The 21203-nt window shown below is 44.2% G+C and overlaps 1 protein-coding gene and 1 non-coding gene across 3 annotated transcripts in view; one reads left to right on the top strand and one right to left on the bottom strand.

Moving 5' to 3' along the window:
* SEC14L1 (SEC14 like lipid binding 1) overlaps window positions 1-21203 on the bottom strand; it is an 81764-nt gene that overhangs the window by 53614 nt on the left and 6947 nt on the right. For both annotated transcript variants that reach the window (XM_032176534.2, XM_058428464.1), the window contains exon 2: window positions 20433-20525. In XM_032176534.2, the coding sequence (XP_032032425.1) occupies window positions 20433-20495 (63 nt within the window). In that variant the 5' untranslated portion in view covers window positions 20496-20525. The remainder of the gene's footprint in view (window positions 1-20432; window positions 20526-21203) is intronic.
* Window positions 11187-11330, top strand: LOC116484427 (U4 spliceosomal RNA). The gene has a single exon (XR_004252585.1). It is a non-coding gene; the product is annotated as a U4 spliceosomal RNA (small nuclear RNA).

Genomic DNA, 21203 nt, shown 5'->3' with positions numbered 1-21203 from the left:
TCTCCAGGCCAAGGACTATCATCTTCACACTGGGCTTGTCAAGGTCAAATAAAAACATAGAGCTGAATCCCTAAAACAGTTTCATTTGGGAAAAGAGAATTGCAACGTGGGGCACAGAGAAAGACCACAGTGCTTTTCAGTGTGTGCGAAGAAAAAACAGAAGGTTGGGGGTTTTATGAGAAAGAGAAATGTCACTCATCTATGTAGCCCCGCTGCGAGCCACTCCTTTGATCTTAAAGAAACTGGACAGCATATGAAGACTGAATATCCACGTGAATGCATGACACAAAGAACATGGTGACAGCGTTTACTCTCTACAAGTGAACAGGCTCAGAAAGGTCTGAGGGACTCTGTATGAACTTAAAAATTCTGCTTGTTAACAACAAGTTTGACTGTGGTAAATGGCCTTCATAGCTAAAGTATAAAACCAAAGAGGAGGGAAGGGGAGGAGAAAAAGAAAGAAAAGAAAGAAAGGTGACATACTGTTTTGAAAACTCACTGGTACTAGTGAAGTTTTTGGGAGCTGGCAAGCCCTGACTGATGAGTGAGTGACGGTGCTGAGAAAAACCAGTCTTAGAGTCACAGCAGTTCATTTCAGCAGCAAGGAGTTAACACTGGTCTTAAAGTTACAGCACGTCACTTTGGCAGCTGGCCTTCAAGATAATCCCGAGGCAGACGCTCTGTGTCCCAGCTTTTCTTCTCCCCTGGTCTCTCAACTCTAGTTTAGTTGGGTGTGACAGGGTAAGTCCAATTCATATCATCGATTTTCACAGACTGTATACTCGCTGAGAGCAGAACTCAAGGGGCTCAGTTGCCACTGCAAGCTCCAGATCAAGCACAGTGGCAGGAGCTACGTCAATCCCCTCCAGGAAATAACAAGAGCCCAGGAGGCAGAAGCTGCTGGAGAATTGTGTCCCATTGGCCGATGGCAAACTGAACTCCCCTGTCTCCCTGGTACATGGCCAATATTCTCAAACTAAATAGCTTTAAGTGTTTTAAACTTTTGAAGTTAAAAACATGATATAGTTTTAGGTGAGGATCTAAACCACCTACAAAGCACTCCAAATGTTCTTCATGAAAAAGAAAACATGACTATGAGAATCCACGACACATTTTTTTTTTTTTTTTTTTTGTTTTATGGTTTAATTTTTGTTGCTTTGGCCCGAGTTGGTGTGCAATGGCTTCTTTTCGCTCCCCCGCCCCCCCCGCCTCCCCGGTTCAAGTGATTCTCCTGCCTCAATCTCTCGAGTAGCTGGGATTACAGGCATGTACCACCACGCCCAGTTCATTTTGTATTTTTAGTAGAGACGGGGTTTTTCCATGTTGGTCTTGCTGGTCTCGAACTCCCGACCTCAGGTGATCCACCTGCCTCAGCCTCCCAAAGTGCTGGGATTACAGGTGTGAGCCACCGCGCCCAGTCCACAACACATTTTTTTAACCTTTCCACCATATGGTAATAATGCAGTCAAAATATACGTCATGTTACTTTCCAAAGATCTCAATTACACCCAGAAGAAATTGAAGACACTGTCATTCCTATTTTCCATTCTCATCTCAGCCTTACCAGTCAATATCAACTTCAATTAAAATGACTGTCAAATCAGTACTAATTTGATTCCTTGCATTGAAGGGTTGCCCATATTTTAAAATACTTGAGCCACAATAAGGACCCAATGGGGCGAAACTACCATCTGTGGGATTATGACTGAACGCCTTTAAGTCAGAATCCCACCCAGGCAGACGGATCCAGCAGTGCCTGTGGGGCCCTGGTTGGCCTCCAACGGCCTCAGACAGCCGGTCCCTCCCCCACCACGCGCCAGGACTGGGGTCCGGTGCAGAGAGCCCCTCGTCCTGGGAAAGGCGGCCGCCCCTTGCCCGTTGGGCCACCCGTGTTCGTGGTGAACCTGGCTCTAAACCATTCATAGACGACCCGCAGAATTCTGGGTCGGGGATTTGTACGCAGCAGAGCACCTCCCTCACTGCGATCTGTTGAAAGTCAGCCCTCAACACAAGGGTTTGTTAAAAAAAAAAAAAAGAAAGAAAGAAAGAAAGAAGAAAAGAGAGAAAGAAAGAGAGAGAGAGAAAGAGAGGAACGAAGGAAGGAAGGGAGGGGAGGGGAGGGAAGGGAAACAAACAAAAATTAAAATACAGTACTTGAGCCAAAGAGGCACTCATGTTAAACACAAATAGGATAATACAAGGATGTTTATTCCCCTCCCCTCCTTAACCTCTGGTTGTTTAAAAAAAAAAAAAAACCAATTTAAGGACCTAGCTGATTTGGATTCATGAAAGTAAAGCAAAATCTCTATGGCAAAGAAATCCTTTATGAAGCTTGGGTAATGTACAAACCTTCCTTTTAAAAGAGAAACATTTCCTTGAACCTTTAATGTTGACCAGTTATTTTTTTCCCCTTGCAGAACTCAGTCTATTGACCAGTTATTTTTATTTTTTAATTAATTTTTTTTTTTGAGATAAGAGTCTCGCTTTATTGCCCAGGCTGGAGTGCAGTGGCGCAATCTCAGCTCACTGCAACCTCCACCCCACCCCCACCCCCTCGGCTCAAGTGATTCTCTCGCCTCAGCCGCCCCAGTAGCTGGGATTACAGGTGGGTGCCACCATGCCCAGCGAATTTTTGTATTTTTAGTACAGACAGGGTTTCACCATGTTGGCCAGACTGGCCTCAAACTCCTGACCCCCAGTTATCTGCCCACCTTGGCCTCCCAAACGACTGGGATTATAGGTGTGAGCCACCTTGACTGGCCAGTTATTTTTATTATAATGTTACTTAAATAGGTGCAAACAAACTAGTTTCAAAAACAAAAAAGCTCATACAATTATAAAATGTCAACAACAACATACATTTCATGGGGAAAATGACAATTTGTTGAAGACCAATTTCCCCTTCAAAATGAATATGGAACTGAACAGGAGGGGCACAGCTTCTTTCAAACTGGGCAGAAGCTGTTTGATGACTCACTACTCCCATCATTTTACTCTATTTAAATCTTTATTTGTACAGCTCCCCATCTGAAAGGAAGTACCCCAGTCTATAGTGGGCTCAAACATATCATTGACATAGTAACTTCATCCCTATTCTTTTTGTATTTACTTTCAGCCATTAAAATAGTATTATTTGTTGTCCACAAAAAATAAAAGCTAACCATGTGCTGAGAGTGCTCAGCTGTAAGCATGCTATACAGATGATCTCGAGGCATCTATGTAGTTTTTCGTTATCAAAATAAAAGTACAAAGACAACCAATCCCTGTTAGAGAATTAAAGACACTAGTTAGAAAAAAATGGAGGTATACACATCTTTAAATACAAATCTTTATACTTAAGATACCTGGTCTCCGTCAATAAATCTTGAATGTCAAATACTTTGCATGCCACAATTACTTAAGCCCTAGGCAAACAAGAGTGTCTATAGGGCTATGAAAGGTTTTATTTCTCTTTGCTTTTCATGTGTTTAAAGCAAGCCCATGATGCTGAAAGCATCCAAAGGAAACCAAAATATGCATGATATTCAAAAACCATTCCTAATCTGAAAAATTTTTGGTCTAATAAAGAGCAAACTGAGTACAAATCTCTAACAACAAAATAGCAGTGTGCATATTCCCCTTCAGATCCGCTTGGACTTGGCAGAGTATGGTTTTACTTTCCAGAGTGTAAAAGAGAAATTTGTGGACTTCAGAAAAGCATTTGGTGTTCTAGGGAGCTGCAGCTGTCAGCTTTTAAAGATGCCATGTGTTTGCCCACATAAAGGAATGCAATGAGCTATGGAAATATTATCTAGTTTCATGAACCAGAATAATAACTCCACAGAGTCAGTAGGCTGCCAATAGGAGTGGTTTAATCCATCAGGAAAATATTGATCACTCACTGTTTATTAAATACCTACTGTGCAGGTTGTACCTCATAGACCTTGAAGCACTTAAAATTTAAATCACACCCCGAAGAACAAAGAAAAGAAAATCAGGAGTAACACTATGACTTCAACACTTAACAGGGGGTAGGGTCACCTATAGAATTCTCTATCTTCTCTACCACCTCCATTCCCTTAGCACAGGAGTTCACCCTTTCATTTAAGTGGGTCACCACTCAAGCTCATCATTCCACACCAGCTTTTACACGCTATTCTTTGTTAAAAAATTAACAACAATGGCAATCATAAGCTGTAAATTAAAGCTGTATTTTCAACAGATGGAATAAAATAGTGGTTGAATTCCTCAAGGAACTTGTCTTTTGGATCTGGAATCTATCAAATATAAAAGACAAGGGCCGGGAGCGGTGGCTCACGCCTGTAATCCCAGCACTTTGGGAGGCTGAGGCAGGCAGATCACGAGGTCAGGAGTTCGAGACCAGTGTGGCCAATATGGTGAAACCCCATCCCTACTAAAAATACAAAAATTAGTCAGGCTTGGTGGTGGGCGCCTGTAGTCCCAGCTACTTGGGATGCTGAGAGAGAAGAATCGCTTCAACCTGGGAGACGGAGGTTGCAGTGAGCCGAGATCACACCACTGCACTCCAGCTTGGGCAACAGAGTGAGACTCTGTCTCAAAAAAAAAAAAAAAAAAAAAAGAAAAGAGGCTGGGTGTGGTGGCTCATGCCTGTAATCCCAGCACTTTGGGAGGCCCAGGCAGGCCCATCGCCTGAGGTCAGATGTTCGAGACCAGCCTGGCCAAGAGGGCGAACCCCCATCTCTACTAAAAATGCAAAAATTAGCCAGGTGTGGTGGCTCATACCTGTAATCCCAGCTACTTGGGAGGCTGAGGCAGGAGAATTGCTTGAACCCGGGAGGTGGAGGCTGCAGTGAGCCAAAATTGTGCCACTGCACTCTAGCCTGGGTGACAGAGTGACAGTCTATCTCAGAAACAACAAAAAAAACACTACAGCTGGGTGGATCACATGAAGCCAGGCGTTCTAGACCAGCCTGGCCAACATGGTGAAACCCCGTCTCTATTAAAATTACAAAAATTAGCCGGGTGTGGTGGTGCACGTTTGTAATCCCAGCTACTTGGGAGGCACAAGAATTGCTTGAGCCCAGGAGGCGGAGGTTGCAGTGAGCCGAGATCGTGCCACTGCACTCCAGCCTAGGCAACAGAGTGAGACTGTCTCAAAAAAAAAAAAGAAAGCTATAAGATGTAATTTAAACTTTAAAAATGTATAGTACAGACAACAGCCAAAAGGTAGAAACAACCCAACGTCCATCGGTAAGTCAATGGATGAGCAGAATGTGGCAGATGCAACTGAGTAGTACAATTCAATTCAGAATGTGGCAGATACAATTGAGTACAATTCAATTCAGAATGTGGCAGATACAATTGAGTACAACTCATCCCTGAAGAGGAAGGGAATTCTGCACATGCTACAACAAGGATGAACCTTGAAGACATTAGGCTAAGTGAAAAAACCCAGTCACATAAAAGGTCAAGTACTGTGTCATTCTACCCATAAGAGGTACCAAGAGTAGTCAAATTTATAGGGACAGAAAGAATGGTGGCTGTCAGGGGCTGGGGAAAGGAAGAATGGGGAATGAGTGTTTCATGGGGACAGAGCTTCAGTCTGGGGAGATGAGAAAGTTCTGCAGATGGATGGTGGTGGTGGCTGCACAACGATGTGAATTCAATTAGTGCCACTGAACTCTGCACTTAAAAGTGGTTACGGGCCGAGCACGATGGCTCATGCCTGTAATCCCAGCACTTTGGAAGGCCAAGGAGGGTGGATCACGAGGTCAGGAGTTCGAGACCAGTCTGGCCAATATGGTGAAACCCCATCTCTACTAAAAATACAAAAATAAAAGTTACGACCAGGCGCAGTGGCTCATGCCCGGCCCACATGCTTGTTAATATAACGTGGATATCACTAAATAAACTCAAGAACAGCAATTTGGAGAAGTACATAAAGCAAACAGTCTCCTTCTAGTGTATGTTAAATCCGTCACATGAAAACATGATGTAATACGAGCCTATTTATAAGGCCTGTTGAAAAAAATCCATCCTTTGAAAAACTTTTAAATAAAAGTTATGGCCAGGAGCGGTGGCTCATGCCTGTAATCCTAGCACTTTGGGAGGCCGAGGCAGACGGATCACGACGTCAGGAGTTTCGGACCAGCCTGACCAACATGGTGAAACCCCGTCTCTACTAAAAATACAAAAATCAGCCGGGCATGGTGGCACACGCTTGTAATCCCAGCTACTCAGGAGGCTGAGGCAGGAGAATCATTCGCTTGAACCTGGGAGGTGGAGGCTGCAGTGAGCAGTGATCATGCCGCTGTACTCCAGCCTCGGCAACACAGCGAGGCCCCGTCTCAAAAAAAAAAAAAAACTTATAATAGAAACCACCCTCCTTTCTTCCTGTCCATGTACTACAAATTCAAATGATGCAAATCCACACCAGTGGTTCTCCAGCTTGAGCAGGCGTAAGACTCACCTGGAAGGCTTGTGAAGCCACAAACTGCGGGACCCACCTCCAGAAATTCTGACTCAGTGAAGAATTAGGATTTGGAACTCTTCAAATTTCCATTCTATGAATTTACATTCTAAACCAACTTTGTGTGAGAAAATTCAAATGAAGATAATAGGTGTTTGGAGAAGAACTTTCTAAATATTAATGCCATAAATCCTGCAACATACCAATGACCACTTAAATCAATTTACTTCTTAAAATATGTACCTTGTAGCTTTTAGTTCTGGCCTTGTTTTTTAATACATACACAAGCATTAAACTAGGAAAAAGAAAAGAAACACACACATTTTGTGATTAGGCCTACCTCATATTATGGAATAACTTATTCATTAAGAAAACAAGAATTATGTAGTAACTCTTGGGTTTCAAATTTGGAGAAATCTTAAAATCAGATTACCATTCTACCAGGGTCAAGAATTTTACTTAAAATAAATTTATGTTCTGTAGGAGAAGCAAAGAAACACGATTTTGTATATACTCTGTATTCATCACTACAGGAGAAAAGCCACTCAAAACACTAAGTAACACATAAACCAGGACACGCTTTTCAGGCAACTAGAGGGATTATAAGCTTCAGTTCACTGAACTATTTTACTCACAAAACATGATTTGCACCAGCTTCTTTTGAACCGTAAATAGTAAATACACCCGACCAAAAGACTATGTTCCAAGGTAGCCTTTTGTCAAAACTTTCATTATGTCATGGGATTAGAGTGAAAAAAAAAAAAAATTTCACTGACAGAGAAGAAATGATGCAAGAAACGAAAGCATACACTGCAAGACCCTCTACTCTTCATAGAAATCTGTTTTTTTTTTTTAGATAGAGTCTTGCTCTGCTGCCCAGTCTGGAGCGCAATGGTGCGATCCCAGCTCACTGCAACCTCAGCCTCCTGGGTTCAAGCAATTCTCGTGCCTCAGCCTCCCCAGTAGCTAGGATTACAGATGTGCGCCACCACGCCCAGCTGATTTTTGTATTTTTAGTAGAGATGGGGTTTCACCATGTTGGCCAGGCTGGTCTCGAACTCCTGACCTCAAGTGATCCGCCTGCCTCAGCTTCCCAAAGTGCTCCGATTACAGGTGTGAGCCATCACGCCCGGCCAAGAAATCTATTTTTGAGGGCATGATCATTTGATTCTCACCCTGGGAACACTGGCAGTTGCAGGGAAGGTGACAGAGAGGCAGAGAGACCAGTGGAGTGTCAGGACCCTACAGCGGCTGCCAGTGCACAGACCCTGCACCAGGAGCAACTGCATGCGGCCAGCTAGAGTCAGCCAGGTGAGAAAGGAGGAAAGGTATTCCCGGCAAGTATGTGGTCAAGGCACCAAGACCATGACAAAAAATGGTATACCTAGGAAACAGCAAGAAATTCAACATAATTAGACTAGGCAGTGGGTGTGGAGGCCTCGCCGTGGAGAGGAGGCTGCAGGGACAGGCAGAAGGCCAATGACAAAGGATTCTGGGAGCCAAGCTTAAGCTGGGAATCTCATCTTAAAGATGAGGTACATGGACTGGGCAAAGTGGCTCACGCCTGTAATCCCAGCTGAGGCTGAGGCAGGAGGGAGGCGGAGGCTGCAGTGAGCCGAGATGGGAGCCACTGCATTCCAGCCTGGGCAACAGAGCGAGATTCTGTCTCAAAAAAATTAAAAAAATAAATAAATAAAGATAAGGTGCAGCCACTTCATCATTTGAGACTCGCGGGCAGTACAGTCAGGTTTACAATGTACCGATCTCTCTGGCAGCAGCCCCGAGGAAGAGCAGAAGAGTGAGGGGTAGACTCAGGGTCCAGAGGCTGCTGTAAGGAGGAGTGGTCTGGGGCTAAGCAACCAAGGCTACAGAAGAGCAAAGTGAGCGCCCATCCAGGAGACATCTCTGCCAGCTCCCATCTGGGCACCAGCAAGACTGAGGGATGAGGAAGGAAGGCTGCCAGGGATGCTTGGATTTCTGCTCTGAGGGTAAGGTACCTGCGGGGCCATGCATCTAAAGCAGCAGCTCAGGGGAAAGGGAGAGTTTCTGAGTGGTGTTTTATTGGTTTGGCTTTTACTGGGGTAGACAGGTGGGTGTGGGTGTGTGTTTGTTTCTGTTGGGGTGTGTGTATTTTGCGCAGGCAGGAGGAGATGAACTCTGTTTCAGAGGCATTAAATCTGCCTGGACAGTGAAATGGAGGTGTCTGCCAGACACCTGGCTTGGAGTTTGGAAGCTCCTGGGGGGCATCTCGGGTGAAGATAAAGCTTTGAGATCTTTAGTTTATAAAGTGACAGGTGAAGCCACAGGTTTAAATGGGGCTGCCCAGGAAGTGCTGCCCAGTAAGAAAGCCAGATAACTAAGCCTAAAATAGCATTAACTGCTCATTAAAACACCTATTATTGTCAGAAAATGCAAAATATACAACTGGAGGTCCCCAAACAGCAAAACCAGAGGAAAAGGAACAAACAGTCCATCCACACCTTAATAAGGCAAGAAAGTGGAATAAAGGAAGTCCAGATCAGAAGGGGAAGGCCAGACCCCTAAAAGGAAAAGAAGGAAGGATGCAGCCATCTACTGAAATACACAAGACATTTACAGACTGGATGTTATCAGTACCCCAGATACTCTACTGATACACATGGCAGTACAGATCGCTGAAAAACAGGGCAGATGTCTGAATGGAAAATGGATCCAGTACATATAAACATACACACAGCAATTATTTTATATATTGATACATAATTATAGAGAGAGGATTTTCTTAAAAAAAAAAAAAAAAGGGAGGGGCCAGTAGAGTCCCCCCTCAGTATCTGTAGGGTACTGGTTCCAGGATGTCCCTCCAATCCCCAAACCTGTGGATGCCCAAGTCCCTGCTATAAAAATGGAGTGGCATTTACATTTTATATTTAACCCACACACACCCTCTCATATACACAGACACACATCTTTTAGATACAGGGCCTCGCTCTGTTCACACAGGCCAGAGTGGCACAATTATAGCTCACCGCAGCCTCAAACTCCTAGGCTCCAACAACCCTCCTGTCTCAAGTCTCCTGAGTAGCTGAGACTAGGGCATGCGCCACCACACCCAGATAATTTTTTTTAAATTTATTATAGAGACAGGGTCTTGCTATGTTGCCCAGGCTAGTCTCAAACTACTGGCCTCAAGTGATTCTCCCGCCTTGACCTCCCAAAGCACTGGGATTACAGATGTGAGCCACCACACCCAGCCCTCCCATACACTTTAAATTCTCTCTACGTTACTTATAATACCAAATACAACGTAAATGCTATGTAAATAGTTGTTACATGTGTTTTATTTGTATTACATTTTATTGTTATATTATTTTTATTGTTTTTCCTGAACACTTCTCATCCATGGTTGGCTGCATCTGTGGGTACAGAACACAAGGATACAGAGGGCTGCTGTCCTCTTACATCGACTTATACCTTTCAAGAAAATTACAATGCAGTATATGCTTCTTGTTACACCATGCAAAATAATTCCACTAGAACTATATAAAAGTGTCTGCTTCACTAGCGTACAGGTCAAAAATCAAGAGAGATGGATCAATTATAACATCTGCCAACCAAAATCCTCTCTACGGTGAACTTCTCTGGGGAAGCTTCCCCAGGCAGCCCAACAGCCCTATCCAGAGCTCTAATGAAAGAGACAACAGAAAATAGCAAGGACTGACTGCCCAGCACAACTGGACACCTCAGACCACAAACACCACCCACCTCCTCAGCCCCAGGCCAGACTCCTGCCAAGTGCCTGCTGCATGCACTACATAGAAACGCTGCCAATAAATTAATCCCTCTCACCTGCTTTCAGTACAAAATATGAGGACCCATTCAGTGTTAAAAAGTAACTATAAAAATAAATAAATAAGGAGCAACCATAAATAGAATGGCCTAGTTTAATTTGGGAAAAAATATTTTGCATCTTATTTGCAACTCAAAATTATATAGAATAATCCTAGGAAGAAAAGGGGAGCAGCTGGTTTTAACTATTAGTTTCCATCTCTGCCAGCAAATGTTTAAATGACCTCTGCCAGGCTCAGTGGCTCACGCCTGTAATCCCAGCACTTTGGGAGGCCAAGGAGGGTAGATAGATCACTTGAGGTCAGGAGTTTGAGACCAGCCTGGCCAACGTGGTGAAACCCCATCTGTACTAAAAATACAAAAATTAGCCGGGCGTGGTGGCACATGCCTGTAGTCCCGGCTACTCAGAGGCTGAGGCAGGAGAATCGCTGGAACCCACGAGGCAGAGGTTGCAGTGAGCCAAGATTGTGCCACTGCACTCCAGCCTGGGTGACGAGTGAAACTCTGCCTCGAAAAAAAAAAAATAATAAATAAATAAATAAATAAAGAGAACTGCTAAAGGGTGGCTGCATTGATTGAATTTAGGTCCACACCTTCTCCTTACAGCCTATTTGCTGTAAGGAACAATTAAATCAGCAAAAGGTTAAGGTAACTGAACAGGACAAATGACCCAGTTTCTCTAACAAATCGATGGCATGAAAGGAAACAAAAGGAAAGGGAGAATGTCAGAGAATAAAGGAGACCCAGGAAACATAATAACCAAATACAAATGGCTTTATTTGAAGCAGGATCCAAGCAACTTACGAAAGACATTTTTTAGACGAGTGAGAAAATATGAACATGGACTGTGTATTAGATGATTATCAGGCATTATTAGTACTTTTGTTAGGTGTGATAACAACATGGTGGTTGTGTTTAAAAAGGAAAAAGGCTCTTTGCACAGTGGCCCTATCATAGTCAATGAGGTTCACCTGAGGCCCGATTATTGCTAATTGAAAACTTCCCAATACCACAAGATAACTTGCAATAGAGCTGGCACTGGCCGTTTCCTTTTTTTTTTTTTTTTTGAGACAAAGTCTGACTCTGTCACCCAGGCTGGAGTGCAGTGGCACGACCTTGGCTCTCTACAACCTCTGCCTCCTGGGTTCAAGCAATTCTCCTGCCTCAGCCTCCCAAGTAGCTGGGATTACAGGTGCCTGCCACCACGCCCAGCTAATTTTTGTATTTTTAGTAGAAACAGGGTTTCACCATGTTGGCTAGGCTGGTCTCAAACTTCTGACCTAAAATGATCCACCCGCCTCAGCCTCCCAAAGGGCCAGGATTACAGGCATGAGCCACCGTGCCCAGCCAGCACTGGCCATTTCTGACAGTCTCTATGGAGACTGAATATTTTGGTTTTAAAAAAAAGTCTGCCTTAGTAATCTTAAGCAACAGGAATATAATTTCATATTTAAAAAAAGAAAAAGAAAAATTAGCTGGCATGGTGGTGTGAGCCTGTAGTCCCAGCTACTCAGCAGGCTGAGGCAGGGCTCCTTGAGCCCAGGAGTTCGAGGCTGCAGTAAGCTATAATCGTGCCACTACACTCCAGCCTAGGTGACAAAGGAAGACCCTATCTCAAAAAAATAAAAATAATAAAAGCAAAAGGTTAGAGATGCACACTGAAGTAAGTACTTGTCAACAAATTAACAAGATACCTGAAATCTGCTTTAATACACCAGGAAAGAAAAAAGTGGGTAGAACTGATAAAAATATTGGCAAGAGTTTGTTTTGTTTTTTAGAGACAGGGTCTTACCACATTGCCCAGGCTGGTCTCAAACTCCTGACCTCAAGCCATCCTCCCACCTTGGCCTCCCAAAGTGCTAGGATTACTGGCATAAGCCCCTGTGTCAGGCCCGGCAAGATGCTGATAACATTGAAACTGGGTGATGGGTAAATGGCATTTATTATATGATTTTCTCTACCTGTGTATGCTTGAAATTTTCCATAAAACAAGGTTTTGGGGTTTGTTTGTTTTTATAAAACCAGGTAAATCAGAGAGGTAAGAAGCTGAATCTGATCCATTTTATTTATCCTTGAAATATTTTCCTACTGCACCACAACTGCCTTCACTCTAGCACTTTAAAAACACTTGGATACAGCTCAGGAAAAGCATGGGGAAAAACCAGCCGGAATGCATGATGCTGAGAGACGGAATACAAGGGATAAGGTCTGGCTCTGTACACAGCAGCACGTAATGAAAGCTCACTCTAATTGTCCATTTTCAAAACCAACCACATCTGACTAATTACACTCCAGCTTTGATGAAATGCAATAGGACTCACACGATGGCATTCACAACTTTACAAATGAGGACAGCACAATCTCCCACTAATTGACCAGGTCCTTTTATATGTCATCGGAGAAAATGGAACATTTCCCTCCACTTCCTGACTTGAACAAAACTGGGTTTTAACTCAGCTACCCCAAAAAGTAGATTGCTTATTCGTTTGGGTAAAAACAAATTCCACTGCACATTAGGCTGCTGGAAGATCTAAGAATACCTTGATGAATGAAAAAGATGTATTTCAATATTACACCTAACCATCAGAAACTAAAAAAAAAAACCAGAATCAGAAATACAAAAAGGCCCAAGGATGAAATCTAGGATGAGAGAAAGATGTGCTTTGAGAAGATGAACGACGGACTGAAAATATTTCCTGTAACTAAAACAATGCTGAAAACCTGATGTGCGCGGGACCTCAGTCAGAGGAAGAAAACAAAGTTAGAGAAACGGGGACAGGCAGCTCAGAGAATATTCAGGCAAGGAACGGGTGGGCGGATGGATGGTTTCTGAACGCAGCTAGCTGCCACAAAGATGGAGAAAGCAGGACCCGTGCCCCCTGCCCAACCAACCACAGGAACAACATGGGCACGGCTGCCCGTCAGAAAGTGCTCTCCCTCGGGAATTTCGCACTCCACGGAGCCCCGATTAAGGAAGGGCAGTATCCCCTCGCCCTGAAGTAAGATACATGAGTCGCCTGTCCATCCTGGGATCCCTCACGTCTCCCTGTTTTGTATATGAAATTGGAATGGATGAAATAGCTTTAATATAAATGCCTATTTGATCTAACAGAGATACACATTCATAGTTATTTACTCACTTATAAGCTGATTCAGTTCCCCTGGTATTTGGAGGTGGGAAGGGGCAGGGTATCTAGAAGGGAGAGGGGGAGGCTGTGGCATCACCAGGTTGCCCTTGCCTACCCTCACCCCTGCTGTCTATTTCACTCCAGCACCTCCTCACAGCAGTCTCACACTAGTCACTGGCCTAGTAGGTTACAAAGCTGGTCCGTGGCAGGCATAGATTTGTATCTGGCCTCAAAGCAAATCTCTTTCTCTTCTTTCCTGTGGTCTTAGTGGGAAGACACGAGACACCTGAGAGGAAAGGGGGAAAAAACCCCAAATGCCAGAGTACAAAACAAAATAAAGCAAGAGGAGCAGGAGAGCGAAACAAATTATTTTGTACTCGGGCCATTTAATCAACAACCGTGGTTACTCCGAGAGCACTGCCTGTGGGTCAGCCCTGCTCCACAAGGAGCAGTATCTAAAAACAAAAACAAAACCTATACACTGGTGAGCAGGTTTTTTGGTTATTCAACCTGGAAAAGCACACCACTTAAACTGCCATGAGAGTGTTTATCAACAAGGTTTTGCAACATTTATGAAAATTTAAAAAAAGAAAACAAAAATTAGCCAACTTTATCACAAAAGGGCTTTGCTCCCAGGTGACGCACTGGTTAATTGAAAGACCATAGCGTGTTACTTCTGTTCCATGTAGAAAACATAAATCCCTTGTCTGAAAACAGAATCAGAGGTGCATTTTATTTCCTTATTTATTTTTGAAACAGGGTCTCACTCTGTAACCCAGGCTGGAGTACAGTGGTGTGATCATAGCTCACTGCAGCCTTGAACTCCTGGGCTCAAAGGATCCTCTCTCTTCAGCCTCCTGAGTAGCTGGGACTACAGGCACACACCACCATGACCATTTATTTATTTTTATTTTATTTTTTTTGTAGAGACAGGATCTTGCTATGTTGCCCAAGTTGGTCTCGAACTCCTGACCTCAAGAAATCCTCCCACCTCACCCTCCCAAGTTCTAAGTAACTGCACTACAGACAGGCACCATCATGCCCTGGAGATACAGTTTAGATCTGAATTTCCACCATTCACCAAGTCCTCATCCTCAAAGTTCGTGTGAACAAGTCACACACATCTGCATGCCCACAGACTATGTCCTTAGCACCCGTGCTTGGGAGAACAAGACAAATAACTGCCAAGGTCACCGCCCTGGAAGGACACACAAAATAGCTGGAGAGCAACACTCAAGAGTCTTTGTGAATAAAACTCCCATTGCAAGTGAAAGTACCTAACACCAACTCCAACATAAAGAATGTGTCCCGGGGAAGGGAGAGAAACATGAATGGCATCTTCAGAGGCATCGGGGAGACAGGGAAGGACAAGAGGGGTAAGATCCGGAGAGACAGATGGGGAATGGCAAACATCTGAGGCAAAGAAGTCTGAAAAGAAAAAAGAAAAAGAGGGGGCAGGAAACGGCACTGTGTGTCCGGGCCAACGGGAACAAGACAGAAACAAACGTTCAAGTTCAAGCTGGGAAGTGTGCATAATTATGAAATAAGGTTAAACGTACCAGGCAGAACACAGCCACAAAGGGCCTTGCCGAAAAAAGCACAGGAGCTGAGACGTGCGAGGACAGGTAACAGGAAAGCCTTCAACACAGGACACACACAATGGAAAGTGTGTGGCAGGGGAGCGCAAAGTGACCTAAGGGATGAAAGATGTGAGTGCGCAAAGGAACAAGGGACCCCCTGGTCTTTCCCTGCAAAGAGAGGGGCTTACGCTGCAACGATGGCAGTGCTAGGACAGACAGGGACAGAACCAGGTGCCTTGGTTCCTGAAGGCACAGTCTAAAGGGTGTGTCTGCTGAAGGGACAGAGACACTGAAGGGGTTCCTGGAGAACGCCAGTACTCCTAGAGCACAGTGAAACTGGGATGAGGGGGAGGAAAGGAGAGAGCAAAGAATGAGGTGACCACATCTGCTGTGTAATGGAAATAAGCCCAGACAGAAACGGCACTGGACAGGGTGGCAGCTTCTGGGATGCACAGGAGCTAGTGGAGCCTCTTCTATCAGGTGTTCCCACTGGTCACAATGAGGACAGCTGTCCTCAGCAGAAGAAAGACCAGAGTCCAAGCCACTATCTCGCCTGTGGCTGTCACCACAGAAATCGGGTTCAGAAGGTGGCTTCTCATGTTCTTCCCTTTCTCCCACAACTTTCCTTAAGGGCTCCTGACCTTGACCTCTCCCACTCGGCCCTCCTACACTAGGTGGCCTCCCGCCTCCTTCATTTTCCCTTTGAAGCCTTTATTAAGGAACCATTAACATGCAGGGGGAGGGGGAGTTGCACTTGACAATGTTTAACTTTTAAAGTTTGTGCTTTATCTTAGAAATTTCAAAAAGAAACACTTCAACTCAAGCATCCTAGAATTATACCTCCCATTCTAAGTTCCTAATCTGTGGGGTCATATCACTATGCCCCCATGAGATCGTAAACCCTTTAAGGCACAATCAATCAGTGTCCTTCACTGATTCATTTCTCCTCCCCACAAGCCAGGATGAGTAGCCCTTTGGTTAAAACTGATCAAACTGTACACCTGACATGTGACCATTTCATTGTATGTAAATTATAACTCAATTTAAAAAATGAGTCCCCCACACCTTTGTCAAAACACAGGACATCTGCAACCATCCCCCCAGAAGGTTCCCTGGTGCGCCTTCCCTGTCAGGTGTGAGGTTTTCGTTTGTGTGTGGCCAAGAAGTTTTGATTTCTCTTTCATAAAATGTTTCAGGTACACATCCCTGGGTAGGAGGAAGAAGCATAGTATGAGAAAAGAACACTAAACTCGAGAATCAGATCTCAGCACTACCTGTGTAAGTTTCACCACCTCGGAGTCTCAGATTCCCCGCCCTCCAAGGGAGGGTTGAGCGAGGTGATTTCTCCAACTCGCTGAAAGCTCTGACATTCTGTTTCTGGGCTGATATCTAACAAAACACCACCACGCAAATGCCTACTGAAAAACCTCCACTTCAATTTTGCTTATGTAAATACCACTCAAGCGAGTTAATGAGAACTTTAACATGTTTATTTTAATGGTACTGACCTCAAAACAAATGGTAAATTTTCATTAAATCAAGTGAAATGCAATTAACATATCTGACCCAACTGTGTACGTATTTATACTAGGCACTTTTCACCTAAACAATTTTCCGGCAATACTAAATTATAAGTAAACTCTTGGTTAAAACAAACAAACAAACAAGGGCATTAAGTTGAGTGAGGCGTTTTCTCCCACCCTCTCACCTCACAGAACTCACATAAACCAGGACTCGGACCCACCTCCCGTGACTGCGTGCCACTCCCGATGCCATCGTGCGTTCTAGTGAGGCACATTCGCTTTCTGACGTGCTCACAAATACACCGGCGGAAGCTACAGTTCCGTTCTCACCTTAACTGCATATATACCTCTTTCCTCACTCTGAATGCTGAACTGAGAAGAGCATTTTCAGGTTAACTCATTTTACTGTTAGTTTTCCTCAATGACAAAAAAATAAAGCAAATACTGAGGATTTTATACCATAAAACTACCCTAAGAAATGGGGGCAAAGGACACCACACAAACGTCACTCACGGTCTACTTTTGGAAGGAAAAAATTAACATACTTCGTTTTCGGATTTAAAAATGTTTTCTTTATACTACAGGGTGGAGAACATACATGCGGGTGCGTGCGTCTGTGTTGTTTGCTTTTTTTTTTTTTTTCCTAACAATTCAAAAGAAAATTTCCTGAAGCTGGTGAGGCAAAAAAAAAAAAGTTTCTAACTAGTAAGTTTTAAATCATAAAAAAAAAGAAGAAAAAAAAGGAGAAGAAAGAAAGAAAAAGAAGGGAACTTAACCGCTACCTCAGAACAATAGTTTTAAAATGGTTGAATTGTAAAAACTTGGTGGCAGCTCAGAATTTGAACTTCGAGTTCTTCTGTGAAGTCCTGCATGAACTGGCAAAGTAAACGTCACGATTTTGAAAATAGTGAAGTAAGGGAAATAAGGAAGTCTGAACGTTAATCCAAACACCTCCTCTTTGTTAAATCTAATGTTTGGCAAAGAAACCAGCCTTTGCCTCAAACTATCAGGGTTGCATGAAGCTTTTTAAGTCACACTCAAGTGTTTTGGAAAACATCCCCCACCCCGCCCAACTCTCTGCCCTGTGTCCACCCCGGGCCGTGGGCAGCCACTCTGCTTTACCTGGCGATGCCCACTGCCTACCACCCCCACTGCCTCCTCCCCAGCTCCACCAGCCCAGCTCACTGAACAAGGGTCAGGCCTCCCACCCAGGGCCGACAACCCACGGGCTAGCCAATATCCTCAAACCCAGGACCAGGGCAGGGGTTGGGGTGGGGAATGAACTAGATCAAGTTTCTCTCAAGGATGTGAACTATGAAATGTGACAGGAATTGGTCACTTAGAAACTGAAAGAATGCAACAAGAAATGCCACAGAGTTGAACTGGGGCCAGAGGGCTTTCGGACAGCTAAGCAAGTCCTCGAGCTGAAGCCACAAGGAAGGAAAACTAGGAGTGAGCAAAGCAGCCAGCTGGTGGGGGGGAGAAGGTTCCAGCACATGGAGCCAGGCACAGTCCCACAGGGCAAAATCCTAGAGAAAAACTGTGGCTGAGGCCCCCAGAGCCAGGAACCTCCCTCCACCACCAGGCTCTGGAGCTCAGCCCATCCCAGCTCGAATTCCCGGATTCCTGTGCGATTCCTATCACACTATACATGTTCCCACTCACCAAACTCCTTCCCAAGCTGGCTGGAGTGGGTCTTTGCCTCATACGACTAAAAGCCAAAACAGCACAGATAACATGCAAATGGCAAACATGGTAAGTCAACAACATAAAATACTGAACAGCCCTAGCTACACATATTTAAGATGTGTAACTACATCTTCTTAACACACAGAACATCTTAACACACAGAGCTTCTTAACCCACACACACAAACCAAAACCTCACACCTGAAAGGGAAGGCGCACCACAGAACCTTCACCAGGGGGATGGATTCTAATGTCCTGTGTTTTGACAAAGGTGTGAGGGATTCTTTTGTTAAAACTGATCAAACTGTACACCTGACACGTGACCATTTCACTGTATGTAAATTATATCTCAAGTACAGTGGCTTACACCTGTAATCCCAGCACTTTGGAAGGCCAAGGCAGGAGGATCACCTGAGGGCAAAAGTTTGAGACCAGCCTGGCCAACATGGAGAAACACCATCTCTACTAAAAAAAACAAAACAAAACAAAACTACACACACACACACACACACACACACACACACACACATTAGCCAGGTGTGGGGGCAGACACCTGTAATCCCAGCTATTGGGGAGGCTGATGCAGAATCGCTTGAACTCAGGAGGCGGAGGTTGCAGTAAGCCAAGATCGCGTCACTGCACTCCAGCCTGGGCAACGAGAGCAAAACTCCATCTCAAAAAATAAAAATAAAAATAGACCAGGAGAGGTGGCTCACGCCTGTAATCCCAGCACTTTGGGACACCAAGGCGGGTGGATCACCTGAGGTCAGGAGTTCAAGACCAGCCTGGCCAACATAGAGAAACCCCGTCTCTACTAAAAATACAAAAATTAGCGGGCATGGTAGTGCAGGTCTGTAATCCCAGCTACTTGGGAGGCTGAGGCAGAATTGCTTGAACCCAGGAGACGGAGGTTGCAGTGAGCTGAGATCGCGCCACTACAATCCAGCCTGGGTGACAGAGTCAGACGCTGTCTCAAAAAAATAAATAAAATAAATTTTAAAACAAACCCTCTCCTGTAAATTGTTCCCGTAAGAGGATTTCTTGTTTTTCAAAACTATTGATCTACATAAATGCCACAAACATAACGCTGAGCAGAAGCAGCCAGCTGCTAAAACACCTGTGTTTCTATTTATAGAAGGAACAGAAACAGGTAACAGTCCTCTGGGTATTAGGAGTCAAAACAGTGGCTCACTTGAACCAGGGTGGACTTCTTCCTGGGTCGCCTATGTTCTGGTTCCTGACCTTGGTGCCAGTATCGCAGGTGTGCTGAGTGTGACACACGTTTTCATCAGGTGTGTGCTCATGAAAGACAAATTCTCCTGGCCGGGCGCGGTGGCTCAAGCCTGTAATCCCAGCACTTTGGGAGGTCGAGGCGGGCGGGATCACGAGGTCAGGAGATCGAGACCATCCTGGCTAACACAGTGAAACCCCGTCTCTACTAAAAATACAAAAAAAAATTAGCCGGGCGTGTTGGCAGGCGCCTGTAGTCCCAGCTACTCCGGAGGCTGAGGCAGGAGAATGGCGTGAACCCGGGAGGCGGAGCTTGCAGTGAGCCGAGATCTCGCCACCAGCCTGGGGGACAGAGAAAGACTCCGTCTCAAAAAAAAAAAAAAAAAGAAAGACACATTCTCCTGTCTGTATTATATTTTCTGGTATGTATGTTATATCTTAACAATAACACAAAAGAGAAAGGAAGAGAAGAAATACCCTATGGTAATCTAAAAATGACTGGAAAAGGTTTGCTTTGCATCTAGTAAAATGCTTATTTTCAGCCAAATTCTTCAGGTAAATAATGGAAAAACTCATTCAACAGAGTCATCTGAATCGTGAGTAAAGCTCCATCGCACAGTGCTCAGTTCTAACACTACCTAAAGTGAATTCACCCATACGCAGAGCACTCTTCCACATGAGCAGCAGAGACCACACTCCATGTCCCTTTGCTACTCTAACGAAGGAAAAAAAGAGCACAACCCCGAGGAAGAAGTGCTTAGAATCCCACTTCTGTGTGTCCAAAGCGAGAATTAACTTCAATTCATACATTACCCTGAGGTGCATTTTTTTAATGCGCAGATTTTTATTTTCAGAGGCTTATGTTTTAAAAACATTTTACACACTCTAGATACGGTTCATAAGCATAAAAACAGAATAAGTACAAGTGATGCCATGGAGATGAACAATAAATCTACAGATCATCAAATTCTAACACTGTGCTTTATAAATAAGAAGCCAAAGAGTAAATTGAAATGTCAAGTACTTACAGCCATAATTAATTCAAAGGGGTATTTGTACACCCTCACTGGGGACTGGTATTTTTGCACCATGATTGTAATACAACAGCAACCCTCTCACACCTGCAAAACATAAATATATGTGATAAATAACCACAATGCAGAAACAAATTATTAGTAAGTCTGCACTGACACATCATACCACATTCTAACGACAGAAAGAGACCACAGTAGGTCATAATTCTATGCACACAAAAATGAAAAGATGATATTTAAATACACGAGGGCAGGGGGAGGTAAGTAAACGATAAGAAAAAGCGGACAAAGCCCCAGTGCAATGAGGCAAACAGTACTGGTGTGAGAGGGGCTCCAATCCTCTCATCGGCTTACTGGGACTCTGCATTCATTACGTGATCTGACCTGAGTCCTTTCCAGCAATGAACTGTTATGATTCTATTATTCTAATAACCAATATAATTAATGCTTGGATCATTTTCTCTTAAACAACCTCTACTAGAAGCCAAATAAAAATGATCTCGTGTTAAGATATTAGCTCTGGGAAAACAAAAATAAAACTGGAAAAAAATACTACTGTATCTCAAACTATGGAATACTCCTCAAAAGCTAGCTTCAGGCCGGGCGCGGTGGCTCACGCTTGTAATCCCAGCACTTTGGGAGGCCGAGGCGGGCGGATCACGAGGTCAGGAGATCGAGACCACGGTGAAACCCTGTCTCTACTAAAAATACAAAAAAAAAATTAGCCGGGCGTGGTGGCGAGCGCCTGTAGTCCCAGCTACTCGG

The sequence above is a fragment of the Hylobates moloch genome, unplaced genomic scaffold (assembly GCF_009828535.3).
Source record: "Hylobates moloch isolate HMO894 unplaced genomic scaffold, HMol_V3 SCAFFOLD_15, whole genome shotgun sequence".
Classification (NCBI taxonomy): domain Eukaryota; kingdom Metazoa; phylum Chordata; class Mammalia; order Primates; family Hylobatidae; genus Hylobates; species Hylobates moloch.
This window is presented reverse-complemented; position numbering and strand designations above follow the sequence as displayed.